At 39.7% G+C, this 27,065-nt stretch overlaps 1 protein-coding gene across 1 annotated transcript; it reads left to right on the top strand.

Moving 5' to 3' along the window:
- Nucleotides 1-80: 80 nt before the first annotated feature.
- Nucleotides 81-18,468, top strand: LOC118025424 (receptor-type tyrosine-protein phosphatase O-like). The gene is made up of 7 exons (XM_035027834.1): nucleotides 81-440; nucleotides 7,171-7,291; nucleotides 7,642-7,835; nucleotides 8,969-9,080; nucleotides 13,302-13,453; nucleotides 15,138-15,258; nucleotides 18,332-18,468. The coding sequence occupies exons 1-7, from the start codon at nucleotides 207-209 to the stop codon at nucleotides 18,466-18,468; spliced, it is 1,071 nt and encodes a 356-aa protein (XP_034883725.1). The 5' UTR covers nucleotides 81-206.
- The last annotated feature ends 8,597 nt before the right edge of the window (nucleotides 18,469-27,065 follow it).

Here is a 27,065-nt window from a genome sequence, read left to right as displayed (position 1 = left end):
CGCTGAAATGCCCCCACTTCCACACCCGCTCTGCGTTCAAAGAGAAGTAGATTCTCTCTGGAGAAGAATCTACTGGAATAAACTCAGAGGCAGGGGACAGAGAGCCGTGCCGGTCCACCTGCCCGTCTTAACCTTGACTGTGTAAAGGCGAAAGGAAAACATCATGATTTTTTAAAACTCGACTCTTTTATCTCCACCAGCTCAGCATGAAACCTCCCTTGTGCTCTTATTTGACATGTTTAGGCCCTTCAGGAGAGTGGATGGAAGAACTGACTGAGAAGCCCCAGCATGTGAGTGTCCACGTTCTAAGCTCAACCACTGCGTTGATGTCCTGGACATCTTCCCAGGAGAACTATAATGGCACCATCGTGTCTGTGGTGTCGCTCACCTGCCAGAAACAGAAGGAGAGCCAGAGGCTAGAAAAGCAGTACTGCACTCAGGTAAAGGAACAGGAAAAAATGCTGATGGGCTTGCTCACTCAAGGCCTGCAGGAGGCCATTGCAAGAGGCTGCCCTGGGGTCTCCCCCCCCAGGGGGGGGTGGCGGGGGGGGTGGTTTGTGAGCAGGGAATGAGTGTGCCTGGTTCTTCAGTTACACTCTTCCTCCCTCCCCCTCTGAGCACTAGCATCTTCCTTTTATTTTCACACCTCATTCAAGACACCTGTGATGTGCCAGGAATTCAGATAGGACAGATGTTGGGATTCTAGATAATTGCTACGTATCTGCCTCTTGCAGAGTTTATAATCTAGGGAGAACAACGCATAAGTGAGCATATAATTACCGCAGAGTATAAAATCAGGCCGAGGCTAAAAGTAAATGATCGAGAGGCCCTATGAGTTCATGGGAAGAGAGAGCTGAGCATGAGTAAATAATGGACTGGGGCAAGAGGATTTGGAAACTGGCCAGAAAAACTTTTCCCAGAGAAGGAGATGAGCAAGCAGAAGGTTCTGGGGAATTTGTGTTTGTTTGTTTGTTTGTTTGTTTTACTTTTTCTATTCTTTTTTTGTTGCTTGAACTATAAAAGTAATTCATGCTCACTGAAAAAATAATTAAAAATTAAAAGTACTAAAGTAAAAAACTCCCCATTCACTAATCACAATTGAGAAGAGCTTTGAAGGATAAATGGAAGTTAGCTCGGTTCCAAGGGGGCATAAAGGGGCACTCGGAAATGGGGTGCAAATCAGTAGTTCTGGGAATGGTTACCAGAATGAGCTCATGCACCCAGCCATCAGTCCTGAGTGAATGCCTGCCACATGGGCCCCAGGGCAGACCGTGCTTTCCATCGCCCTGAGTATCCACAGGGAGCCTAGAGCCCAGCACTATTTTCCTAAAACCTGGTTTTATTTTTTCATAGGATCGAATGTACTGATTCCTGGTGTCTTGCAAACACAAATTTCCTTCCCTAAAGGCAAAAAATTACATTATCAACTCATGTGTCATACACTGGAAATATAATACTCAAGAACAATGTTTACTATATGAAAGCTTTTTGGAATGTTTCCATTTATCCCACAAAAATTAGGATTTAGGGAAGTTCAAAGAGTGAGAAACTTTAAAGTTGATAAGAGGAATTCAGGAATCATGGCCTTTGGAGTGCTAGAAAGGCTTAAGAGTGTTGAGATAAGCCCTTACTTGCAGATGAGGCTACCCCTTGACTTAAAGTAAGGAGTACATAGGCTAAACCGATTAATGTAATCACAACTCACTGTGCAGCTTAGAAGTTTCCCTTCCTGAGCATAGGAAAGACAGCTGACTCGATATATTGGTAGAAAAATGTGTTTCTCTTACAGAACATGACACAGAACTTGACTGCTCCAAGGCACATTTCATCACCCCTCATCTAATGTACAAATTATGTATCTTTTGCATAGAAGCCAAAGGCTAACAGTACAGATAAAAATTGTAAATTATAAATGAGCCAGAAAAGGCTGGGCTCAGTGCACTTTGACAATGCTTTCTTGAAATGCAAACATGAAATTGTTAAGGGTTATAGGCAAAGAGGCCAATATTTAAAGTGGAGGGCAGGATCTAGACCACTGTGTGAGGTGTCATCTCAATTACAAGACCATTTTGAAGATTTGTTATTATACCAACATTATCCATTGCCCCACTACACACACACACACACACACACACACACAGATGCACGCACACATTTTTAGATGAGGAAACATCAGTTTAAACAGTCTGAAAAGCAGTGGTGCCTGGGTGGCATAGTTGGTGAAGTTTCTGACTCATGGTTTGGGTTCAGATCATGATCTCAGGCTGTGAGATGGAGCCCCTCATCAGGCTCCTTGCTCAGTGCAGAGTCAGCTTGGGATTCTCTCTATCCCTCTCTCTCTTCCCCCCACCCTCAAATAAATAAGTAGATCTTTAAAAAAAAAAAAAGAAGCCTCAAAAACTGGCCTGTAATCATGTGGCCATTAATCAAAAGAATCTGGAAGATATTATCACCAGTATCAGTCTGATTTGGGCTTATTTCCCAAAGCAACCATTATCCAAAAAGAAAAAGTAATAATATTTCTTTAATTCTGTATTCGGTGGTACTGGATTGAATTAATATTCAAGATGCAGCTCAAAAATAAGAGTGATTCTAAAGCTAAACACATACAGTAGTGCCCTCCCCCATTCATGGTTTCACTTTCCACGGATTCAGTTTCCCATGGTCACCCGTGGGCCAGAAGCGGATGATCCTCCTCCAACATGTGGGCAGCCGGTCAATAATAGCCTAACAATAGGTCACAGCGCCTACGTCATTCACCTCACTTCATCTCATCACATAGGTATTTTATCATCTGACATCATCACAAGAAGGGTGAGTGTAGTACAATAAGGTATTTTGAGAGAGGCCATGTTCACATAACTTTTATTACAGTATAGGGTTGTAATTGTTTTCATTACTGGTTATTGTTAGTCTCTTACTCTGTCTAATTTATAAATTAAACTTTACAGTAGGTATGTATGTATAGGGAAAAAACATAGTCCGCATAGGGTTCGGTACTACCCATGGATTCAGGCATCCACTGGGGGTCTTAGAACATATCCCTTGCAGATAAGCAGGGACTATTGTATTAACGGTTAATATAATGTTCCACCATTTTATACTTTCACTCTCCCTACTTTGCCTCTACCACTGACTATACCAAAGGATCCTTGCTTTATGTATCACCTAGATCATCTATGAGACCCAATGCTAGTGCCACTACTCTTTCTGACACGACCACTGATTTCTGTGCCACACCTTAGAAATAAAACAAATTTGACTTGAACCTTGAGTTCACAATGCTTAGAGTCTAGCCTTCCATGTAGGTACATCGTACCCACTAATTTGAATTTGTCCTCATCATGTGTATCCTCTTTATGTCTGGTTGTTGTTTCGTGTGTGAGTTTGCATGCAAATGTTTGTAGAAAAGGGTGTTTTCTGTTGTACGCCTCCTAACAATCATCTCAGTGCTATTCGTTAATAAATATATATTGAACATCAAGTGTGGGCTCCATCAGTGTTATACATAAAGGACCCGGTCAATTCTTCAAATTGTGCAAATGTGCTTTCAGTACTTTCTCCAAAGACTCACACACAATCATAAATTTCAGGATTAAAAAAGTCATATATATATATATATTTATTTTTACATGTGATCTGCCTTGGTCCCTAAGTGTTTTCCGACAATGTACGTACCCTATGATTTAGCAGTCTGTCATGTATTTCCTATGCTCCCTAGGACATCTTTCCTCCTATTTCTTTAGCTGGGGAGAAACAGGACTGGTGCTTCATCGGGGGGGCATTGGGCTGAACTGAATCCTCTTAAATGGAGACGAAGCCCATTGGGAATGGGAGAGAGGAAATAGTGGAATGCAAAAATGGGATGAAAATTGGGGGAGGGGATGTGGGATGATCCTCTGGAGAATAAAATACATATTATTTAGTAAGTAGTATTCAGGGGCGTTTCTCCTGCCTGCCTACAGTCTATTTGCCCCAAGGCGATCCAGGATAAAAGCAAAGGGCATGGAAGCGTAGAAGCACTAGGTACAGGCTGGTGGCTCAGCAAATATTCAAAAACGAGGTAGCAGGAAGGAGTTGGTGTTTATTATTTGTTATTTATTACCGAGGTCATTTTTTGAAATAGTCTGATGTATATACACATAGTTGCTTCTTTATTAAAAAAAAAAGTAGGGGCGCCTGGGTGTCTCAGTCAGTTAAGCATCAGTCTGAGTTCGGTTCAGGTCTTAATCCTGCGGTCCTGGGGTGGAGCCCCATATGGAGTCCTGTGAAGAGCCCCACCTTTAACCCCACCTTGAGCTCCAGGTCAGAGGTGATGGCTCCGTTCTCAGTGGGGAGTCTGCTTGTCCCTCTCCCTCTGCTCCTCACTCCACTCATGCTCTCTCTCTTGCAAATATATTAATAAAATCTTTTTAAAAAGGAGTATAATGTCCCTAGGGTGAATTTGTTATGATGGCGTATTTTTTGTATTGAGGTATAATTGATGTAGAACATATTTTCAGGGTAACAACATAATGATTCAATCATTGTATACATTGTGAAATGATCATCACAATAAGCCTAGTTGCCATCCATCACCATTCAAAGTTACAAAATCTTTTTTCTTGTGATGAGAACTTTTAAGATTTACTCTCTTAGCAATTTTCAAATATACAACACAATATTACTGACTATAGTCACCGAGCTGTACATGATATCCCCATGACCTGTTTATTTTATAACCGGAAGTTTGTACCTCTTGAGCCCCTTCACCCATACCATCCACCTCCCAAAACCCCTCCCCTCTGGCAACCACCATTCTGTTCCCCTTACCTATAAGTTTTATTCTGTTTTGTTTGTTCATTTGTTTTGCTTTTTAATTTCCACATAGTGAAATCATACAGTATTTGTCTTTCTCCGACTTATTTCACTAGCATGATACCCTCAGGGTATTAAATATGATGGCATATTTAAGTGGCTCTGATTTCACATAGTCATTTGAATAATCAGAACCAACTGCTTGCTTAAAATATTATCCAACCAAAGAATCTTTAACACCACCCTAAAGCAGTCTACACGTTTTCTGTCCTGCTATTCTAAGTATTCTAAATGAGTGATTAATGAGCTAAGTTAGCATTCACGGATATGCCTAGACGTCTCTGATGTGTTGTTAAGTTTTAAAGAAAAGTTGGGAGCGATGTTAATAATGTAACACCTATATGGTTCTATATCATATTATTTATGTCTATATGTATCCAGGAGGGTCTGGAAGATTGCCCACCAAAATGTTTGAAATGAGGGGAGGAGGACAGAAAAATTGCCGGTTTACGCCATTTGCTCTTCTACTGTGAGCATTATTAGTTTTCTCATTTAAAAAATTATTTTAAAGAAATAAGACAGTGTTACTTAGTTTTGCACAGCATGCATGTCTTGCTCGTGGTTTGTCTCTTCAGGAAATGCTCCGTCAGATGAGGATATCTAGTTGGCCAACTTTGTCTAGATGGCTTCCAGCAGAATTCACCTTCGAAAACATGGGCAAAAAATTCTGATATCAGTGTAAATAGGAAAGAAAGGAGGGAAATGCTAATGTAGTCATTCAACTTAATTTTATTTTGCTCAAGTTATTGGTAAAGAAATTATGGTGTGCCTGTCCCTCCACTTACATTTAGAGCAAGTTCTACCGATTCAAATTCCACAATTTCACTTGTGTAGAATCAGTTTCTGGTATCAGAAAGGTTTAAAGTTCGTATCATATCACCAATTCTGTGTTTATTCTTAAAATCATAACGAAGCTTAATAAACAAAAACTTATAGCATACGTAAACTGCCAACAATACTGTTCTTCATTGATTTATGCTCCTTTCCACAGCAATTTTATGTTATGTACCCCAGAGGCCAAAGAATTGCTGAGTAATGAGTTAACTTTATTGATACTCTAGTTTAAGCATCCTTGCCACTCTGTGAGGTATAGAATAGCATTATCTATAGTTTACCAATCAGGAAGCCAAGGTAAGAATTAAAAGCAAATTATAAATAAATTCCCATTCTTACAAGGGAGTAGAGTCAGGATTTGATTTCAGGCAGTCTGAATAGAGAGCCTGTGTTCTTTCTACTAAGCAAGACTGTCTTAACTACAGAGGCACTTAAGGTCAAAGTCGCACACTTCTTGACCCGTAAGCTGAAGCATCAATCCTCGTGCACACCAACATTTAACCTTAGTAAGAACATTTCATTCATCTATCTGTTCTATTGTTCTCTATATTGCATTTGTTACTGACCCAAAAGTTTTCTTTTTTTAAGATTTTATTTATTCATTTGACAGAGAGAAAGAGAGAGAGAGCACAAGCAGGGGGAGCAGCAGAGGGAGAGAGAGAGAGAAGCAGACTCTCCACTGAGCAGGGAGCCTGATGCAGGACTCGATCCCTGGACCCTGGGATCATGACCCGAGCCAAAGGCAGACACCCAACCGGCTGAGCCACCCAAGCGCCCCCCCCCCCTTTTTTTTTAAAGAACAGCAAAGAGCTCATCTAAATGAGAAATATTTCCTACAACATTATTTTATGGGGTCACAATAGCCTGGAGAAGTGCTTCCTGCTGTCCCCCCACGCTAAGTCCCATGACTTGCCCGTAGCAGGCTGTAGAGGTCACAACACTAGGCTCCCAGCCCCAATATGTGACCTTGGCCATTTCCTGGCTTTACTTTCTTGATCTATTAAATGAGAGATTTGGAGCAGATGATCTCTGAGGTCATTTCCATCTCTATAATTAGATATTATATGCTTCTAAGTGACGAAAGGCTGAAGACATTGTTGCACTGATCTTTGTACGGTTTTAGCTGACACTACGGTTTAGGATGTCAGACTCCCCTTATGGTATTGCTGATTTGATTATGGTTAGGGGCTGATGTGTCTCTAGTGTATATAGTTAAAATTGACAGTGATGGGTACAAAGCAGTTCACGGGGCTTATTAAATCCAGCCATAGAATTTGAATGTTCTGGGTTCCCTTCAGTGTTCACATAAACTATAAATCATCCCAATTCTGAAATCTGACCTTCCCCAGAACGAGCAAAGGCTTCTGGATTTCAAAGGCATCTGTGGCTCCACAAAGAGCCCTGAATATGATATCAGCTTTTGTGTCACATTATGAAAGCCCAGCTCTAAATAAATCATTTCGGGTGTTTGGTTTAAAGGTGAACTCAAGCAAATCTATTATTGAAAATCTGGTTCCTGGTGCCCAGTACCAGGTCGTGATGTACCTAAGAAAAGGCCCTTTGATTGGACCCCCTTCAGATCCTGTCACATTTGCTATCGGTAAGCTGCCAGCCTCCAGAATAACTTTATCAGAGTACTGTTGGGGGGAGAGGCGGGGGTCCAATGCCCAGGTCCAAGTCATTATCATCATATATGGGGGGCCCTACTTGTTCACCCAATATTCTACACTCAGAGTAATAAATGACTACTGTTGTATACCAGGGGGATATCGTTAGCATCTACAGCTCAGGAAAAATAACATCAGAGGCGAATATGATTTATTCAATGATGGTATTGGAAGAGCAAAAACTCTAGCTATTAAGAAGTTTGAAGCCATTGCTAAGATATTAAACATTCCTTCCTGGCTCTTTTTTTTTTTTTTTTTTTCATCCCTCCCTACTTCTTCTTAGTTCCAACAGGGATAAAGGATTTAATGCTCTATCCCTTGGGTCCTACGGCAGTGGTCCTGAGCTGGAGCAGACCTTACTTAGGAGTGTTCAGAAAATACGTAGTTGAAATGTTTTATTTCAACCCTGCAACAATGACATCAGAGTGGACAACGTACTATGAAATCGCAGCAACTATCTCCTTGACTGCATCCGTGGTAAGTAGCTGTCACACGTCCCTGTGTAAACAGATGTGCCTTTCCCTACCGAATGTACCAATAAAAGTTACCTGTAAATACATACAGGGGGCTTTCTGCTTTCAAGATTTTTCTAGTTGTTTTTGCTTTCTGGACTATTTTTGTTTTGGGGAGAGATAGAGAGAGAGAAAAAAATAATTATGTGAAGCAAGCTTTCACCCCTAATTGAGCATATCCACATTCTACTGGAGCTATCAAGTGCTTATTGTTTCTCTCTACTCCTGAGGAGGAAAACACACAAAAACATTTCCTTTAGTCATTCGATAATGAGTTGACACTGTTTAACGCTAACGATGACTATTCTTAACATCTACACATCCTTTAAATACCTCTAATGTCAGGTCATTAGAAGATGCTTTTCAAGAGAGCAGGTGAAGATTGCTCTCTCTGAGACTGGAATAATTTCTAAAGTGCAGGTTCCTACAGGTCATGCATGAAGTACACAATTGTCCTCTACCCAGCTGAAGACTCTGATATTTGCCACCCAACAAGGATGCATGCTTCTAGTCCAAACTGGGAGAACACAGAGTTGTGAGAGGCCAATTTTCTTAGAAATAGGGGGATGCGTATGTACAGTCATTTACAAATAAGTAGTATTTCATATGTGTAACACAACTTGGGAGACTGCAAAACGAAACCAATATTGGAAATATTTGACTGTACCTATGAATCACTTCTTCAAAACTATGTTTGTAGGGCACCTGGGTGGCTCAGTCCGTTAAGCGTCTGCCTTCAGCTCAGGTCATGATCCTGGGGTCCCGGGATCCAGCCCCTCATTGGGCTCCTTGCTCAGCGGGGAGTCTGCTTCCCCCTCTCCCTCTACCCCTCCCCTCTGCTTGTGCTCTCTCTCTTTCTCTCTCTCAAAAATAAATAAATAAAATCTTTAAAAAAATTATGTTTGCATATCATTCTATTTACACCTTACCTCAGTCCGGAAATGGAAAATTTGGGAAATCCAAAAAGGCACAGAAATAAAAATAATAAAAAATAAATAAAATTAAAAAAAAGATTATTTTCATGACCTAATAAAAATAACTGTACTCCAAAAATATGATTTTTTTCCCCTTAGTCTTTTGTCTCCTTGCTCTTTTTAGAGGATAGCCAATCTATTGCCAGCATGGTACTACAACTTTCGAGTTACCATGGTCACATGGGGAGACCCGGAATTGAGCTGTTGTGACAGCTCCACCATCAGCTTCATAACAGGTGAGTGGTGTGTGGGAACTGCTTCCAGGGGGAGAGAGGGCTGTTTTGAGGAGTTTCTGAAGAGATGCACCTCCAGAAATTTCGAGTTGTTCACCTGGCACTGATCGAGCATCAGTTCCACGGACGACAGTATGCTTAATTCTGTAAATTCATTATTTGTTTAAATGATAGTCTTTAAACATTAAAATATGTTTTTATTCTGAGTTACTGTCCTTTATGTGCTCCATTCGGAATTGATGAGAATAGAGTTGTAGCAGACAGAGCTTTTAGCTTCACGCTGAGATGAATTGATTGTAGCCATTCCATGATGATATTTGCTAGAGTGCCTTCGTCTCCTTATTAATTAAGCCATTTTTAAGGTCACAGACTGATGGCAGTGTTGTCCATTGCAGGAGTGAAAATAGGCTTTGGAGACAGGTGGACCTGGGTTTGAATCACGGATCGGCCATCTACCCTGTGTAACCTGTGCATGTTAACTTTCCTAAGCCTCAGCTTTTTAAAGTGTTAAATGGATATGATAATGATACCTATTATTCTTTTCCATTTAAATATGTCCCTTAGGGGACACCTGAGTGGCTCAGTCGGTTAGGCATCTCACTCTTGATTTGGGGTCAGGTCATGATCTCAGGGTTGTGAGATCAAACCCTGCATCGAGCTCCACTCTGGGCATGGAGCCTGCTTAGGATTCTCTCTCTCCCTCTCCCTCTGCCCCTCCCCTCACCCCCTCCCTCTTTAAAAAAAAAATACATTACTTAGTGAAATATGTGGCACAAAGTTTAAGTACTTAAACAACTGTTAGCTCATTATCATATAACAGAGATAGCAGAGGTGGTCAGAGAAGACAACGAGAAGGGGAAATTCATCAAAGAAACATTAATCCTTTTTGAACCCTATTTGCACTAAGATTTTTCAGGAACTTTTGGTTGGACTACAAGGCTCTAATCAGTGTTATGCTGAGAGAAGAAACGAGAAAAACATGTCTAGGTGAAAGATAATGTTAGCAAAATACTTTCTTCTCTGGGCATTTAGTTTTATTCCATCAAACTTTACCAGAATGAAAGAAAATGGAAAGAAATTAATCATGTGAGGGCACCTGGCTGGCTCAGTTGGTAGAACATGCGACTTTTGATCTTGGGGTTGTGAGTTCAAGCCCCACATTGGGCATAGAGATGATTTTATTAAAAATAAAATCTTAAAAAAATTAATCATGTGAATTCTTACACTATCCACGTACATAGAACATCCCCTTCTTTTAAGAGCCAATGTCTAGAGCTCCCTGTGTTCCAGATGTTAACAGTAATGCTAGAGTAGAAAAGTGAAAAAACACCAAAAAGGTAGAAAATACCAACTATGTGACAAGTACTGTGTTAGCTTCTTGACTATATTAATAATTGCGTACTTAAATTTAATTAAATTTTACCATATAAATAATTCATACAGCTTAACTTCATTGACATTGCCTCTCTGAGAATATTCTTTCCTTCTCAGACAGAGCAGATGTCTGGAAAAAGCCCAGACTTTGCATCTGAACACTTGATTTGAGCAGACCGGGCTCTGCAAAATTCTAGCAGTCGAACTCGGGGCAAATTATCTTAATGATCCTGGACTTCTCTTTTCTCGTTGGCAGAATTCAAAATGCTACTTAACAACTGGCTAATAGAGCAAAATCAAGTTTATTAGAACTCACTGCAATAAGGCAGAAAACTGCCTTGATGGGCTCTTTGCAGTGTCTCTGAAGGGGGACATCAGAAATGAAAAATTAACAGGATTTGGAGTTCTGGACTCAAGTGGTGGGGGTGTGCCTTTCAAAGCTGGGAACTGACCAGGATCTGGCAAAGGTGATGGACCCAGCAAATCTGAATAGTTATAAGGTCAATAAGTGAGCTACTTGCCTAGGTGAGCAGTCTATTATCTCTAATAAATTGATCTCTGGGAATTTCTTATCTTTTCCTGGGACAATCTCCTAAGGCATGCTGACATTGGTAGTTCATGGTCTCCTCTAAGCATATTAACACAGACAGTCAATTCTCACATCTATAAAATGGGTATAATGGAATTTCACAGGTAGTGTGAGAAATTACGTAATAAAATGACTATTAAAATATATATGGTGGCTGACTTTTATTTTTATACTTATTTTTAAAAACCGGTTGAAATTTTAGCTTTGTCTCGTTTTGTTTTTCTTCCCTCATTTCAAGTTTAAAGCAAACAAGGATAGCATACTTCTCTTACGTATGTTTTTTTTTTTTAAGATTTTTATTTTTTTTATTTTGACAGAGAGAGACACAGCGAGAGAGGGAACACAAGCAGGGGGAGTGGGAGAGGGAGAAGCAGGCTTCCCACAGAGCAGGGAGCCCGATGCGGGGCTCGATCCCAGGACCCTGCGATCATGACCCGAGCCGAAGGCAGACGCTTAACGACTGAGCCACCCAGGCGCCCCCCTATGTTTTTAGTTGTGAGCCAAAATGCCAAATCGTGTGATATAAAAGGATATAGGAATAAAATACCTGAATAAGGTGTGATTTATTAGGACCTCAGGTCCCCTGTCTTTGTTAGGCAACTTTGTCTGCAAGTCAAATGCATAGTAATCATGCTAGTGTACCAAATAATGTTTAATAAACAAATAGTGACATCTTGTGGCCTTTCAGCACTATGCTGCATTTTAAAGCGACCATACAGAGTATAAAAATCTAAAAACTTGGTTAATACCTGTGAGGGGAGCTATACACTTCTGGGTTCGCAATTTTAAATACATTTCTCGCCCTTACTAGAATTAGGACATGAGAAAATATCCTTTGAAGAAATGTAAGTATAGATACATACATATAATGAAGTACAGAGAAATATATTAAGAGAAAAGAAGCCAAAGGTATTATTCTTTTTATTAGACTATTCTGAAATAGGATGCAGTTTTGTGTTACTTGCTAGATACATTACTGGTATTTCAAGATTTTATTGTCAAACATATAGAAATACTACTCTAATTTCACATGAAACAGTATTTTTTTTAAACATTTAATTTTTTTTTTTTTTAAGATTTTATTTATTTGCGAGAGAGACAATGAGAGACAGAGAGCATGAGAGGTAGGAGGGTCAGAGGGAGAAGCAGACTCCCCGCTGAGCAGGGAGCCCGATGCAGGACTCGATCCCGGGACTCCAGGATCATGACCTGAGCCGAAGGCAGTCGCTTAACCAACTGAGCCCCCCACGTGCCCTGAAACAGAAATGTTTTTTACTCTATATATTACAAATCTCTTCAGTGAATAATTGTTCTTGAAAGCATAGTTATGAGTGCTTGTTATGAGTACTTGTAGAATCTTGAGGAAAATGAATCTTCATGGTTTATGGAAATTCTCCTCCAAATATTTCAGCTGGTTTTGTGCTTTCAGAATGGAACACCTGTTTGTCTTCAAACCAACATACACATGGACTTTAAATTCAACTGTGAATGTGTTTCCTAAAAATCTTCAGAATTATCAGTTAGTTTAAAAAATAATTAAAATACGCTTTGAGAGCTCATAAATTACAAATCTTCTAAAGAACTCTCCTCCCCACTAGAGATAATTTAAATTTAAATGTGTGAGAAAATTAAAAAATTAATAAACTCAGTGTTAGATTTTAGCAAAGAGCCCTTCCTGCCTTCCCTTGTTACTTGTTTCAGCAACATTTAGTTAGAGCCCACTTTTTGCAAAGCTTTGGTTAGACACTATCAATGATATTGCCTTATTATTTTATAGAAACAATAATTATTTTCTGTCCCTCTAATTGTTGACCCTATTGTCCTTTATTTCCATAAACATCTTTGCTGCACCACAAGTAAAAATTTACTCTTATAGGACCCCAAATTTTCCAGTACTGCTTGGAAAATAAGTTCAGCCACACCTTATACTATTAATTTATTGATACAAGTGTACTCAAAGAAGTGAACATTTCAGGAATCTTTAACCATGAAATTTGTATAAAGACCCGATATCCTCAGGTACAGATGGGTCTGACTGCCTTGTGTCTGAACCATACAAGGTGGGGCCCCAGGAAACAAGTGTCCACCTTTTACCACCAACCTTCACATACTACTGAGAGGTCCAGGGATCCCCAGGACCATCATATGGTGTGAACTTTAATTCTCTAAATTAACTCCACATGAGATTTCATGCTCTGTTGAGAAGTACTTTAATTATTGTTAGTCTCTTAAACTAAAGTGCACCTCTTTCTTTCCTTTAGCCCCAGTTGCTCCGGAAATCACATCTGTGGAGTATTTCAACAGTCTGTTATATATCAGTTGGACATATGGTGATGACAAAACTGACCTCTCCCATTCTAGAATGCTACACTGGATGGTTGTTGCAGAAGGAAAGAAGAAAATTAAAAAGAGTGTATGTTTCTTTGAATCCCAGTATTGGGCATCTGAACATTCATTTACATAAACTATTGAAAACCATTAAGCAGACATTTATTGAAACATTAAACAAATGTCTTATGCTTGTTGGCACTGTTTTAGGCTCCGATGATAGGACAGTAAAATTTGAATTCTTCCTTTCAGAGAGTTTACCTTTTACTCTTTAATAGTGAGCTGTACTAGTTATAACTAGGAATTCATTTATATTTAAAGTTAAGATTTGAGTTTTTCCTTCAGGATGTCAAACTTTTTTTTTTTTTTAAGATTTTATTTATTTATTTGACAGAGAGAGACACAGCGAGAGAGGGAACACAAGCAAGGGGAGTGGCAGAGGGAGGGGGAGAAGCAGGCCTCCCGAGGAGCAGGGAGCCCAATGCGGGGCTCGATCCCAGGACTCTGGGATCATGACCTGAGCCGAAGGCAGACACTTAACCATCTGAGCCACCCAGGTGCCCCATAGTAATTCATTTATATTTAAAGTTAGGATTTGAGCTTTTCCTTCAGGATGTCAAACATTTTCAAGAAAACCACAGTGAATATGTTTTAAAATTTTCTCCATGTATCATCAATGCCTAAATATTTGAGTACGTTGGAAATACTGATTTCTTTTCTTCTGCTTTATTAAACTATTTGGCATTACATTAGTTAAGGTACAGACTAAATTACTGGAAAAAAAACAACAAAAAACAAAACTCGAAGATTGTGGCTCAAAGAAAATAAAAGTTTGTTTCTCTCGTGTGGGCACAGGACTATGAGGGCACCTTTGCTGTAAGGGATCAATCATCCAGGGGTCCAGATTCTTTCTATCCTGTTGTTCCATCTACCACGGTGTAGTCTTCATTTGCATGGGTGAACCTGCACAGTTATTAGATCCATATTCTAGCCTGTGGGGAGAGGAAAAGACAAGGTGTGGTAGCCCAGTACTTACTGGGTGTGGACAGAATTATAAGCTGCCCGTGTGACTTCCACTGACAATCGATTGGTCAGAGGTGGATCACACGGTCCCCTCTAACTATAGGGGAGACTGGGAAATTCCGTCTTTCATTAAGAAGCCAGGTGGCTGTAGACGTGACTAGGTTTCTTCGGAGCTTCCCAGCTAGGGCTGAGTAATGTATACATCAGTGGCAACCCAGCAAATGCCTTTTCTACAATTTGCTGTGAAGATGAGGAAAAATATCAGAGAAATACCTATTCCAAATAGAAAATTAATTGCAGGGCGCCTGGATGGCTCAGTTGGTTAAGCGACTGCCTTCGGCTCAGGTCATGATCCTGGAGTCCCGGAATCGAGTCCCACATCGGGCTCCCTGCTCGGCAGGGGGTCTGCTTCTCCCTCTGACCCTCTCCCCTCTCGTGCTCTCTCTTTCATTCTCTCTCTTTCAATTAAATAAATAAAATCTTAAAAAAAAAAGAAAAAAGAAAACTAATTGCAAAAAATATTCTGATAGGTATTATGCATTTTTAGAGCTACCTTGCATTTGGCTCAGTTGAGGAATTTATAACATTTTCAAAGGAAACAAAGTATCCATAAGGTTGTGATCAACTGTAGATTGATTACACAGAACAGAGAGGGAATGCCTGCTATAGCCCTGTCGTTGTTTGGAGTGGTATTCTAGTTCAAGTTCATTAGAAGTTTAAACCCTTGATTTTGATGGATCTTGCAGGTCACACGCAATGTCATGACTGCAATTCTCAGCCTGCCTCCAGGAGATATCTACAACCTCTCAGTAACCGCTTGCACAGAACGAGGAAGTAATACCTCCATGCTCCAGCTTGTCAAGCTAGGTAAGAAGAATGCACATGCGCGTGAGTGTGTATGTGTGTGTGTATGTGTTGACAATAGTCATGTCCAGAGAACTGGTGTTTGCATCTCTTGATTTGTCATGTCTTCTCAATTCAGTGAAATAACAGAAAAATGGTTCACTCTCTTTTGTAAGTGTAAAATAAACATGTATACTACTAAATGAGTTAAGTTCAACTTATGAGTTTTCATGAAAGAAATTTTTACTCTGCTGAAAGACAGGAGTATTCACCATCATTAGTGAGATTAGAGAAACCAAGGAGTCTGAGGAATTTAGAGGAGACAAGATTTTAGAGATTATCTAATATGGTGTTCTCAACCCTATCAGACACCATTCCTCCTCATAGGAGCATTATGTGATGCCCTCTTTAATAACTCAAATTGAAATTCGTACATAAAATAACCCACATATTGATTTTTTATGTTGATATAATGTCCTAACTCTAATCTAAAACCAAGATAAAATTTAAAAAATATATAACAAAATTGTATGGATCCCCTATGTACTTGTTCAGATACAGTTCTTCTGTAGTCATAATGAAATTGCCTGTGACTACAAATAATTAAAATGAACAAGTTTGAGTTTACAAGATGCAAAGGAATCGGTAGTCCTTCCGTACAAGTATAAAAGTAAATGAAAAAGTGAGTAAAATAACTGAGCAAGCATAAGTACAGGTGGACCCTTGAATAAAACCTAGTGTTATGATAAGAGACTAGGTATATTTGCATATGATGAGAGAAAGAGGAAAATAACCTTAATTAAAGTAAAAGAGAACATGCCAAGAAAAATAATGGGCTGTGGATGATGGAAAATGAGGAAAGTATAATATTCTTGCAAATGAGCTAGAAATTATTGTGTAGTGTCGTGTCAAAATTATTTATATTATGAAATACAACTAGGAAGTGACACTGTTTAACACAAAACGCATCTTCTACATTCAACAGTCTTCCATGTAGCGAGGTATACATTTAGTTTCTGATACATAAAGGGACCTCAGAGATAAGAGTCCATGATCAGCAGCAGGCAAAAGAGAATAGATTGGCAAACTGTTGTGGGGTAGTTTCAGTGTACGATGGGCAAGCTGGAAACAAATGCACTTCAATGTGTCATTTTCACAGCAGAGATCTCCTCTTCATATTTCGAAAATGAAAAGTATAGAGAATAGCAATACAAATATTTTCAAAACACTTAATGCAACTTACTGACATCACTGCTTCAGACGTCTGCTAATTTAGACTCTGTATCTAAGCCTATTCATAAGAGTGTCAAATTGTCACGGTTACTACATATGTTCAGATGTGCAGCTGTAAATAAAGATGGATCCAGGGGGAGGGCCGCCTGGGTGGCTCGGTCAGTTAAGCAGCTGACTCGTGGTTTTGGCCAGATCATGATCTCAGGGTCATGAGATCAAGCCCCAGGTTGGGTTCTGCACTCAGCATGGAGTCTGCTTCAGAGTCTCTCCTTCTTCCTCTGTCCCTCCTCCCTATGCGTGCACTCTCACTCCCTCTCTCTCTCTCAAACAAATAAATAAAATCTTTTTTAAAAAAGAAGAAAAGTCTGATCCAGGGTGTTTTATAAGAAGCTCAGACACCCTGAGTAGCATTTGCTGGCAGTGATGTACCTTTAGAAAACTCTTAGAAAATCCCAAACAAAACAAAACACAGTCTTCCTTAGTTTCCCCAATAGTTGTGTTTCACTGTAATTCAGTGCATAAGACACTAGTCTTAAATCTTTGTGTGTGTGTGTGTGCCTCATATTTGCCATTGGAAAAATTAAATCCTTGCACTGGAACCCTTTAAAATTAAATAGGTAGTTGGAAATATATAACACGTTAAATAGATACTATGGGCAGAAAAAGCAAATTATTGAATAATTTGTAAATAACACCTAATTCTTCTTCATGACAACTTTCTTCTAAATTATTTTACCTAACTTCTTGAAAAAAATTCCCAAGATTATCATGTGGTAAAGTACTTGCAGTTATATTTATAACGTATCTATAACTGGTGTGACATTACAAAGGTATGTGAGATGTGGGACATGGGACAGTTTTTCCGTTTGGAGCTTTCTTGATCATTTCAGGACATCTAGCACTTCTGCTTCCTGCCCACAGAAGGCCAGTTAGCAACCTTCCCTGTGACTATTAAAAACATTCCTGCAAACTTACAAACACCTTCCCACTGAGAACCACAAGTTCAATTTCATTCACTGCAGGCAATCTGCTCTTCTTCCCCAGCTATCTATACTTCAATTCTAGGAATGCGAAGATCATCAGCTTCCAACCTTGTATGATCTTTCTATTAAGAAAAAATTGCCTGCCTATCCATTCCAACTGTTATGTCTGATTTTGTCCTCCGTGGACATAAAAATCAGTTCAAAACTTGTTTCTAGGTAACTGGAATTGCTTAAAGATTATGCTCACTTTCCCCATGCCTTTCTTTTCCCCAGCTTCATGATGACAGGAATCTGTAAGTGTTTCTTGGGTCCTAGCTGATTTCTCTAACTCATTTGGTCTTTTTTAGTCTTCCTCGAAGTTCAAAGCTAGGTCTTACCAAAGTAGCATTCAGTGAACCTATTGAGAGCTTCACTGTTATTTTTCATTTTTTATTTTTTATTTTTTACATTATGGCTGATATATGATCAGGAGTATGAGTTAAAATCATGAGCTGATACAACTATACTCACACTACAAAGGAGTAGGAGTGAAAATCATGATAGTTCCTAAATTTATCATGAGCTTTCGAGCCTCCATGTCTCCCTGTTAATAGATGGAACTACCTAAACCACTTTAGAAAGGCCCTTTAAACTTTTCAAGAAGAGAAGGCAAGTTTCCATAGAAATTATTTCTTGGAATCAGCAAGGTTTTCCCTTTTGTGATCTAAATATCAGGTGAAATATTGCCTCTCTATTGTTCCTCTCTGAAACTAAGACAATGTATATATACTGGGCCTGAACTCAGCCTTTTTCCCCCCTGAAAACTAAATAACCTCACTTTTTATCCATTTGTCTAATAGTCTATTTTCTATTCTAGTAATCGCATTATTGCGGTTTTTCAGCTCTTCCAATTTCCCATAACACACAAGGCCTTGCCTACTTCAGATGTTCAATAGATACTCATCAAACCACACTGCAACCACAGACCTCAAAGTTGGAAATAATATTGCAAGTTTTACCTTTCAGAGAAGTAAAATAACATTTCACTTTAGTAATAACTGATTGCAGGTATTTTGTATTTCACAAAACTTTCATTCTAGTCACTTTATGTTTCCTTATGGCATTCATGTGGTATACGGAGAAGTCATATTAATTCTACTTTACGGAAACATGCAGCTTTGGCACACAGATTGTTAGGGCTTGTTTGGATCAGAATGATGTTGTTAGAGCTGGGACCAAAGCTGGCTGGGCTGGGGCATCTGGGTGGCGAAGTCGGTTAAGCATCCAACTCTTGATTTCGGCTCCGGTCATGATCTCAAGGCTGTGAGATCAAGCCCTGTGTCCGGCTCCGAGCTGGGTGTGGAGCCTGCTTAAGATTCTTTCTCTCCCTCTCCCCCTGCTCTCCCTCCTCCCTCTCTAAACAAACAAACAAACAAACTGGTTGGGCTAACCTTTCGTTCAGTTTCGCTGTGATAAAAGCCTCTTTGTTCTACTTGCCATCATGGAGGGCAGAATTGACATCTGTGGGAAAAAACAGGCTACTGATGAATCCAGTATAATATAACTTAATCCAAGATGGCATGTACAAGGATAGAGAGCCCTCAAACAATTGCCAAGGATTTTCAGCTATTATATCCTCAATAAGCATCGACGAGAAGACCCTACCAACAGTGGTGCTGTTTGCGGGGCATTGAGCCAGTCATCCTATTAAGAATTTAGGTTGCCAGGAGTCTCACGGTATCATGGTGGTGTGTGATGACAGCTCTTTTTGGCAGTCAGTACAAATGTCAATCAAATCTGCACTAAGACGTGTCATTTTACAAGAACTTATTTGTTGACATGCAACCATGGCTTCAACCAGCAACCAGTCATAACTTCTGGTCTTGGTGAATCCACTTAAAACTCTGAGCCAACCTGAAGAGGATTTGGTAAGTTTACATCAGATGATCAACCATTTAAAAAAAAAAAAGGAAAGAAATAAGGAGGGGGAGTGTTGGGCATATCACAAAATAGCTCTATGGTAGTGGAGTATCCATTCATTCATTCATTTAATGAATACATACAGAGAACCTTGTAAGAATTGTCCAGTTGCCAGACTACTTGTAGTAGTGAATTCAAAGGGCTACTTTCAGTTTCAAGGAACTTATGGTCTGCTGTGTACTGTACTAAAACAGGGCAGTGTGGGACAGATTGCATATGCAGCAAAACCTTTCTCTGAGAATGCAATGATGAGAGATACGAATAACAAGAAAGGATCTGCCATGAAAAGTTTGGAAAAAGGCATGCTAAGCAGAGGGAATAAGCAGAGGCCAGATTATATAGGATTTCTAAGAAGATGGAGTTGAGATTTTATTTTGAATGCAATAAGAGAGCATGGAGAGAATTAAAAATAAACAATCTAACATATTTAAAATAATCCTTCTGGTTGCTCAAGGGAGGAATGATTGTTGGGTCACCAATGAAGACAGGGAGACCAATTAAGGGACCATGTGTCTTAAGCTTAAAAATAGCACTCTAGGGGCACCTGGATGGCTCAGTCGGTTGGGCAGCCAACTCTTGATTTTGGCTCAGGACGTGATCTTAGGGTCATGGGAACAAGCCCCATGTTGGGCTCTGTGCTCAGTGTGGAGTCTGCTTGAGATTCTCTCTCCCTCTGCCCCTCCCCCTCTCTGTTTCTCTCTCTCTCTCTCAAATAAATAAATAAATCTTTAAAAATAGCATTCTAATTCAATAAGTTCCATGGGAAATTAAGGCAACTTTGACTTAAGTGGTAATAATGGAGAAAAATGGACAGAATTCAGGAGTTATTTTGGACCTTGTGTCCACAGAGCTTTCTGGTGGGGTGAAAATAGGAAATAAGAGAAAGGGAAATTAAGAATGACTTTCAGGCTTTGCTCTTGAGCAATTAGGGTGGATGGTGGTACAATTCACTGAGGTTGAGGACTAAAGAAACTAGAAGAGGAATAAATTGAGGGTATGGTGAGAAGCACAGATTCTTCTTTGGACATAAAAAAATTGAGAGGACATCCAAGTACAGTTGTCAAATAAAATGATTATTGTTATGTGTCTAGAGATGAGATCAGGGGAGAATTCTGGACTGGAGATAGAAATTTTGGAGTGTCTGGATGAGATCACTAACTAGTAAGCAGAAATAGAAAAGAACCACTCCAGCACTTAGACATTGAGCAGAGCAGGAGTCAGCAAGAGACACTGGGATGGTACAGCCAATGAGGTCAGAGAAAACCAGAAACAGAATGTATACACCATCACTGTCAAAATTCTGCAGTATCCTGACCGCAGTTGTGTTCAGACAGGTTCAAGATAAGGTAACTTCAGTCCTTTGAGGTGCTAGGAGAGATTTGGAGATAATTCAGTACAATGCCTTCATTTGAGCAACTTGGAACCTAGAGAAGTTTGACTTTACATATTGTTGAGTCTGGATGGAGAAACAGTGATTCAGCCCTTTTTATCCACCTGCTGCTTATGTCTTCCTGGATTTGGAGTGTATTTTTTTTTCTAAAAACTTCATTTTTTAGTGAACCCTTCTAACAGAGCTGGGAGGTGTTTCACACCACTTGGGTGGCTTTCTCTGTTCCTCTTTTGGAATTTGGGTATTAATAACATTAGTTTGATTTTCTTAATCTCAATCACGAAAGGTTTTATATAAATTAGAAATCTTTAAAACATAGTTTGATTATAAATAAAAAAGAATCAAAATACTTTTAGATGTTAGGAATTTGGGGCATATTACAATCTCTCTCTTTCTCTTTCATAATATTTCAGTAGGTTACAAATAATTATTTACACTTTGATGAAAAGTAATTTCTGACTTTATAAAAGCCCAGCTATTACACAGTGCTGCCCTTCATGATCTCACTCTCAGTTGAGAAAATTTGTTTATTCTTATGTTGAAATCATTGAATTTACAATTTTAGAAATAGTTGCTTGGATATATGCAGTCCTTATTTTTCGCAGGAAGTGAGTTAAGTGTTGTAAGTCAGAACACACTGAAGTCTAAAGTACCTCTCCCTATCCACCCGTGCCCTTTTCTCGGATCCTCTCTTAGTAAGGGACTACCTTGTTATCCCTCTCACCCCCCACCAAAAAGAAACGAATTTAATAAGATACAAATGTGACTAAATTGTGTCAATGTAGCACTGAGAAAAGGAAAGAAAGGTGGATGAATGAATGCATGGAAGGGTAGGGAAGGAGAAAGTGAAAGAAGAAAGAAAATATGCATATCCATTCTATCCATCCATCCATCTATATTTATTTACTTACTTACTTATGGGCTGCCAGTCAGAAAAAAGCTAATAAATTAAGATACTGTACTTTTAAAAAATTAATTCAGCTCAAGCCCCACGTTGAGCTCCCCTCTCAGTGGGGGAGTCTGCTTCTCCCTCTCCCTCTCTCCTTGCTCATGCTCTCTCTCTCTCTCTCAAATAAATTTTAAAAAATAAAAAATTAATTCATTCTATACATCAACAAATATTTATTTAGCATTTACTATGCGCTACATACTAATCTAGGTGCTGAGAATACAGAAATGAACAAAACTGATAAAAATTTCTACCTTCATTCTAGTGGAGAAAAAGAGACAATAAACATAAATATAAGGATGCCAGATGGTTACGCATGTTATGGAGAAAAAATGAAGCAGTGAAAAAAGTGTTATGGGGAGTAGGGTGCAATTTTTGTAGGGGGTGGCATAGGTTAAGCTTCATGGTGAAGGTGGTATTTCAGTCAAAACCTGAAGGAGGTGAGGCAGTGAGCCAAACAGATAACTGGGAGGTTTTGTAGGCAGAGGGAACCACAGGTGCAAAGCTCCAGAAGCAGTAGTGTACCTGGAAGGTTCAAGGAAAAGTCAGGAAGACAGTATGGCTGAAGTGGAAGGAACAAGGGGAAGAGTAATAGATAAAAGGACAGAGAGGTAACAAGGGAACAGATCATGTAGGGTCATTGAATAGACGTTTCATTCCAAGTGAGATGGTACTGCACTGGATGGTTCAAGTGACAGAGTCACATGACCTGACAAGTTTCACAAGATCACTTTGGTATGAAATAGAGTGTTCAGGAATCGAGGTAAAATGGGAAACCAGATAGATAAGGTGACCATACATTCGAGTTACCACAGATAATACCAGTTTACACCTGCTATGGATCAGTTAAAGGCCAGTCACCCTCTTTTGCAATCCTTTTCTTCCCCCAAAAGTATTTCAATTTGGACACTTCTGATAAATTACATAGTTAACTGAAAGTTAGGAGGCTATTGCATCTATCCAAATAAGGGATTATTCTTGCCTGCACCAGGGTGGTAGCGATGAAGGTGATGAACAGTGATCAGATTCAAAATTTATCTTGAAGATGAAGCTGAGAGAGTCCACTGCTGGATTTAGATGTTGTCTATGAACGAATGAAGTAAGTCTTGAGAGATGCCAAGATATGGGTCCTGAGCAGTCAGAAAGGAAGATTATGGGAGAGGCAGATTTGGGTGAAAGACCAGAAGCTGAGGTTTGGATGCATCAATATTTGAAGGTGTCTGTTAAGCATTAAAGAACAGATGTTGAGTGGGCAGTTAAAGGAGCTTGGATTCTGGGAGATTTCAGAACTGGGAAGTATAAATTTGAAGGTAGTCAGGAAACAGACTTGATGAGGTCATCAGGGAATGAATTAAGGAAAAAGAATGCTATCTATGGACTGAGCCCTGGCACTGCAGCTTTAAGAAATGGAGGTGGTGTGAGGGAACCAGTAAAAGAGCCTGAGAAGGAATGCCCGTGAAGTAAGAAAGAACACAAAGCAGTGTGATGTCCAAAGAACCAAGCAAAGAAAGTGCTTAATTGATCAACTTGTCGAGCCTGCTGGTAAGTCAAGTAAGATGTGGAACGAGAATTGACTGCTGACGTGAGCAACGCAGAAGTCATTGGTGATTTGGGGAGAAGGCATTTGGGTGGAGTGTAGTGAAGACAAAATATTTCAAATATTAAAAGTAATTCGAGAGAGAATAAAAGGAGAACAACTGAAGACAGCTGGAATAACAAAACTTTTGAGGGGTGTGATTATAAAGAGGAGAAAAAATGAGCAGGAGCTGAAGACAGAATCCAAGAGTTTTTATCTTTTTTGTTGGATTTGTTTTCTTTTTCTTTGTATTTTTTGGAGTGGGTGGAAACAGCTTTTCAATGGGCTGATCAGAATGATTCAACAGAACAGGGAAAATTGATGGGGCAGGATGGTTAGAGATGACACTCGTTAAAATGATGTCCTTGCTTGGGCCAAAAGTGGCAGGACCGTGGGTGCCACTGGAGGGGGCAGCCCGAGACTGGGTGAATCTGTAGTAAGGAAGAGTGACAGAGTATATGGGCACCAATGGGGTAGGCGAGTCAGGTGGGGGCGATGATGGAAGCTTGTGGAAGACTTCTGCTACGGACTTCTTACAAACGTGTTCTTTAGGTTTTCAGAGGATCATGACTGCCATGCTACCCTTCTTGTAGAGTCCTCCATGGCCAACAGCCTCGTGCCAGCATTATCTTCTGGGTTGGGCTGCCAGGCATGTCACTGTTCCATGGCTCCGTCTCATCCCAAGACTAACTGATGCCCCTTCTCGATCTCCTTCTCTCCCATTTCTCACTGTGTTCTTCTGAGTTTCACAGCCATTTGTCAGCTGCCCACAGCCAAGCCACACAACTTCAGCACTTCCTTAAAAGCACTTCTCCTATATACCATAAAGTGACTTGCAGAATTTGTAGGTTTCTGTTCAACATACTGGAAGAATCTGGATGATGGACAGATAGGGCCATGACTGTGCTGTTTGGCACTGATCTCCATGTACAAGCAAGTGCCCACTCTGGAAAAGTTGGTCTTCTAGAAAGAGGAACTTTTCAGGAGGCCCCATCATCCTCAGTTATATGGAAATGAATGGCAAATACCCACATTTTTAGGGAGGAATCCAGGTATAGAAAAGATCCTTAACTAGGCGTACAGAGGTCTGGATCCCAGTTCTTGCTCTCACAGGCAAGTTGTGTTACCTTAGAAAGTGGGTTAGGGGTGCGCCTGGGTGGCTCAGTGGGTTAAGCAGCTGCCTTCAGCTCAGGTCATGATCCCAGGGTCCTGGGATCGAGCCCCATGTTGGGCTCCCTGCTCAACAGGGAGTTTGCTTCTCCCTCACCCTCTGCTACTCTCTCTATCTCTCTGTCAAGTAAATAAATAAAATCTTTAAAAAAAAAAAAAAAAGAAAGTGGGTTAGGGCCTCTGGGTTTCAGTTGCCTCGTCTGTAAAGTGAGGGTCTGAACTAAATGATCTTTAATGTCTCTTCCAGTTTCAGAATTTAGTTCATGCCTGAGTTCAGAGTAAAGGCAACAAGGCTAATGATACAATAAGAGTAGTGACCTTTTTCTAAGAATTTGGCAAAAATAACTCCTAACTAAATAAAAATGCTAGGTAAAAAACCATATTCTTGGAACCCAAAAAGGAGGAAGTCGGAAATGTTGTTTTGAAACTAAGTAAGGTTAAATGAGAGCTTTCTTTGAAAAATTTTACTTATCTTTAGAAGTTACCAGAGCTGGTGAGATCATAAAAACACCCAGTGACTCACAGAAGGGGATATTACACTTGCTATCATTAAGGCATAAAGAATTTATTTAAAATGTGATAGAAATCACAGGTATTTCTTTTTTTTTTTTTTAAGATTTTATTTATTTGACAGAGAGAGATACAGCAAGAGAGGGAACACAAGGAGGGGGAGGGGGAGAGGGAGAAGCAGGCCTCCTGCCGAGCAGGGAGCCCGATGAGGGACTCGATCCCGGGACCTTGGGATCATGACCTGAGCCGAAGGCAGACACTTAACGACTGAGCCACCCAGGCGCCCATGGGTATTTCTAATTCCTGAGAAAATCCTATGTTTTGCATATGGAAAGGGCCTGATTATAATGTAATATTTGCCTGAATTTTTTAAATAGTTCCCCATGTTGTTTTTAAATTTTCTCATTACTTATTAAAAGAATCTCCCTAAACTGACAAGAGAATAGGCTTAGTATAGGTTTAGTAAACTTTGGATCTAACCCAGGTTTCTGTTATTTAATGTATATTTTCTCTTCTTAATTTCACTGCCTACCAATCTCAACCCACTATGAATAATTTCTCTAACACTTTTTTTCCCCTTTCAAATAGTGCTTTCTTTTGCGGATGTTGTTTTTGACCAAGCTGAACGTAATTTATGTGGCTTGCACTGTAAAAGTCACAAATGTTTCTTTGACCTAGTTGAATATAAGTTAGGCTTACACTCCTTAAGGTAGAATGGCCTGCTGGGAGGAAAATAAAAAATATATTTATTTTTAAAAGACCGATAATAATATAGACGTTAAAGGCCATCCTTTATGTATGAAAAGGACACTCGCAAATTGCTGTCAGTGATGCTGAGGATTGAAAACAGATTTTATCATATCGATCATTTTTTACAATGTTTTTTTCTATTGAATTCCCCTTATCACCAATGTCACACATTTGTAAAAGGACTCACCAGCTTTAGAGGTATAAACTATAAACAGAATGAAACTAGTGGGCCCTTGTGGATATAATCTTGGCCTCATTAACATCATTCTATCGGCAGCTAAACTGATGGGTCCTATTAAAATAAGAAACAAGGTAATAATTGTCAGAAAAAAGATGGATTTGAGACAATAAATACATTCTCTTCTGCTCTAACGTGAAATATTACAACCTGACTCCCTTTGGGATTCCCTAGGAAAGGAAGAAAATTGCTGCCAGAGCAAAGAATAAGAGTCAGGCACCAGCCCATCCTTTACCCAAGGTCACCTTCACTCCCCTGAGATCCTAGGGAACAGCTTGAGCCTCTCATAAGCCAATCAAAATTAAACGTAGAGATAGCCTTACAGCTTTCCTTTCTGCCCATGTTCTGTGCCTTGTACTTAATTTCCTTATAAAATTAAGTTGGATTTCCCACTCAAATAGGAGAGGCATTGAAAAGGAAAGAAGAGAAGGAAAAGAAGAGGGCTGAACAGTTGAGTATAACACTGACAATGTTAGAAAGCTCTTAGAGAATATTTTAAAGCCAACAACCCAGTATCTGTACCTTGTTTTGTAAAGAGTCCATCTGTATCCTTTCCCCATATCCACAGGTTTTCCCCTCAAATACTGTGGACTCTGAAGTGATTTTAAACAAAAGGAAATCTGACATTATGAAGCCAGGGAATTTTGAAGAAGCTAAGGTTTAAAATGTCATTTTGAGAAGTAGGAAGTGCTAGCCAGGGGATGTTCTATAACTAATGTCTGCCTGGCTCTTTATATTCTAGAAAGTGTTTTTGTGTGTGTTATCTTAAAGCTCGTTTGCTCTTCAAAACATCATTAAGGCCTTCCTCTCTCTCCCTTTTATGAACTGGACTGGATTTGATGTTTTGAAGAGTAAGAGAACTACATTAGTTTGCTAGAGCTGCCATGACAAAATATCACAGATTGGGTGGCTTAATCGACAGAAACTTATTTTCTCAGAGTTCTGGAGGCGAGAAGTCCAAGATGCAGGTATCAGCAGGTTTGCTTTCTCTGAGGCCTTTCTCCCGGGCTTACAGGTGACCTCACCTTCCATCTGTGTCCTCACATGGTTCGTCTCTCTTCCCATTTGTCTTT

The sequence above is a fragment of the Mirounga leonina genome, unplaced genomic scaffold, assembly GCF_011800145.1.
Source record: "Mirounga leonina isolate KUSES-001 unplaced genomic scaffold, KU_Mleo_1.0 Mir_201, whole genome shotgun sequence".
Classification (NCBI taxonomy): Eukaryota; Metazoa; Chordata; class Mammalia; order Carnivora; family Phocidae; genus Mirounga; species Mirounga leonina.
Note: the sequence above shows the minus strand (reverse complement) of the source record. Positions and strands in the feature narration are given on the sequence as shown.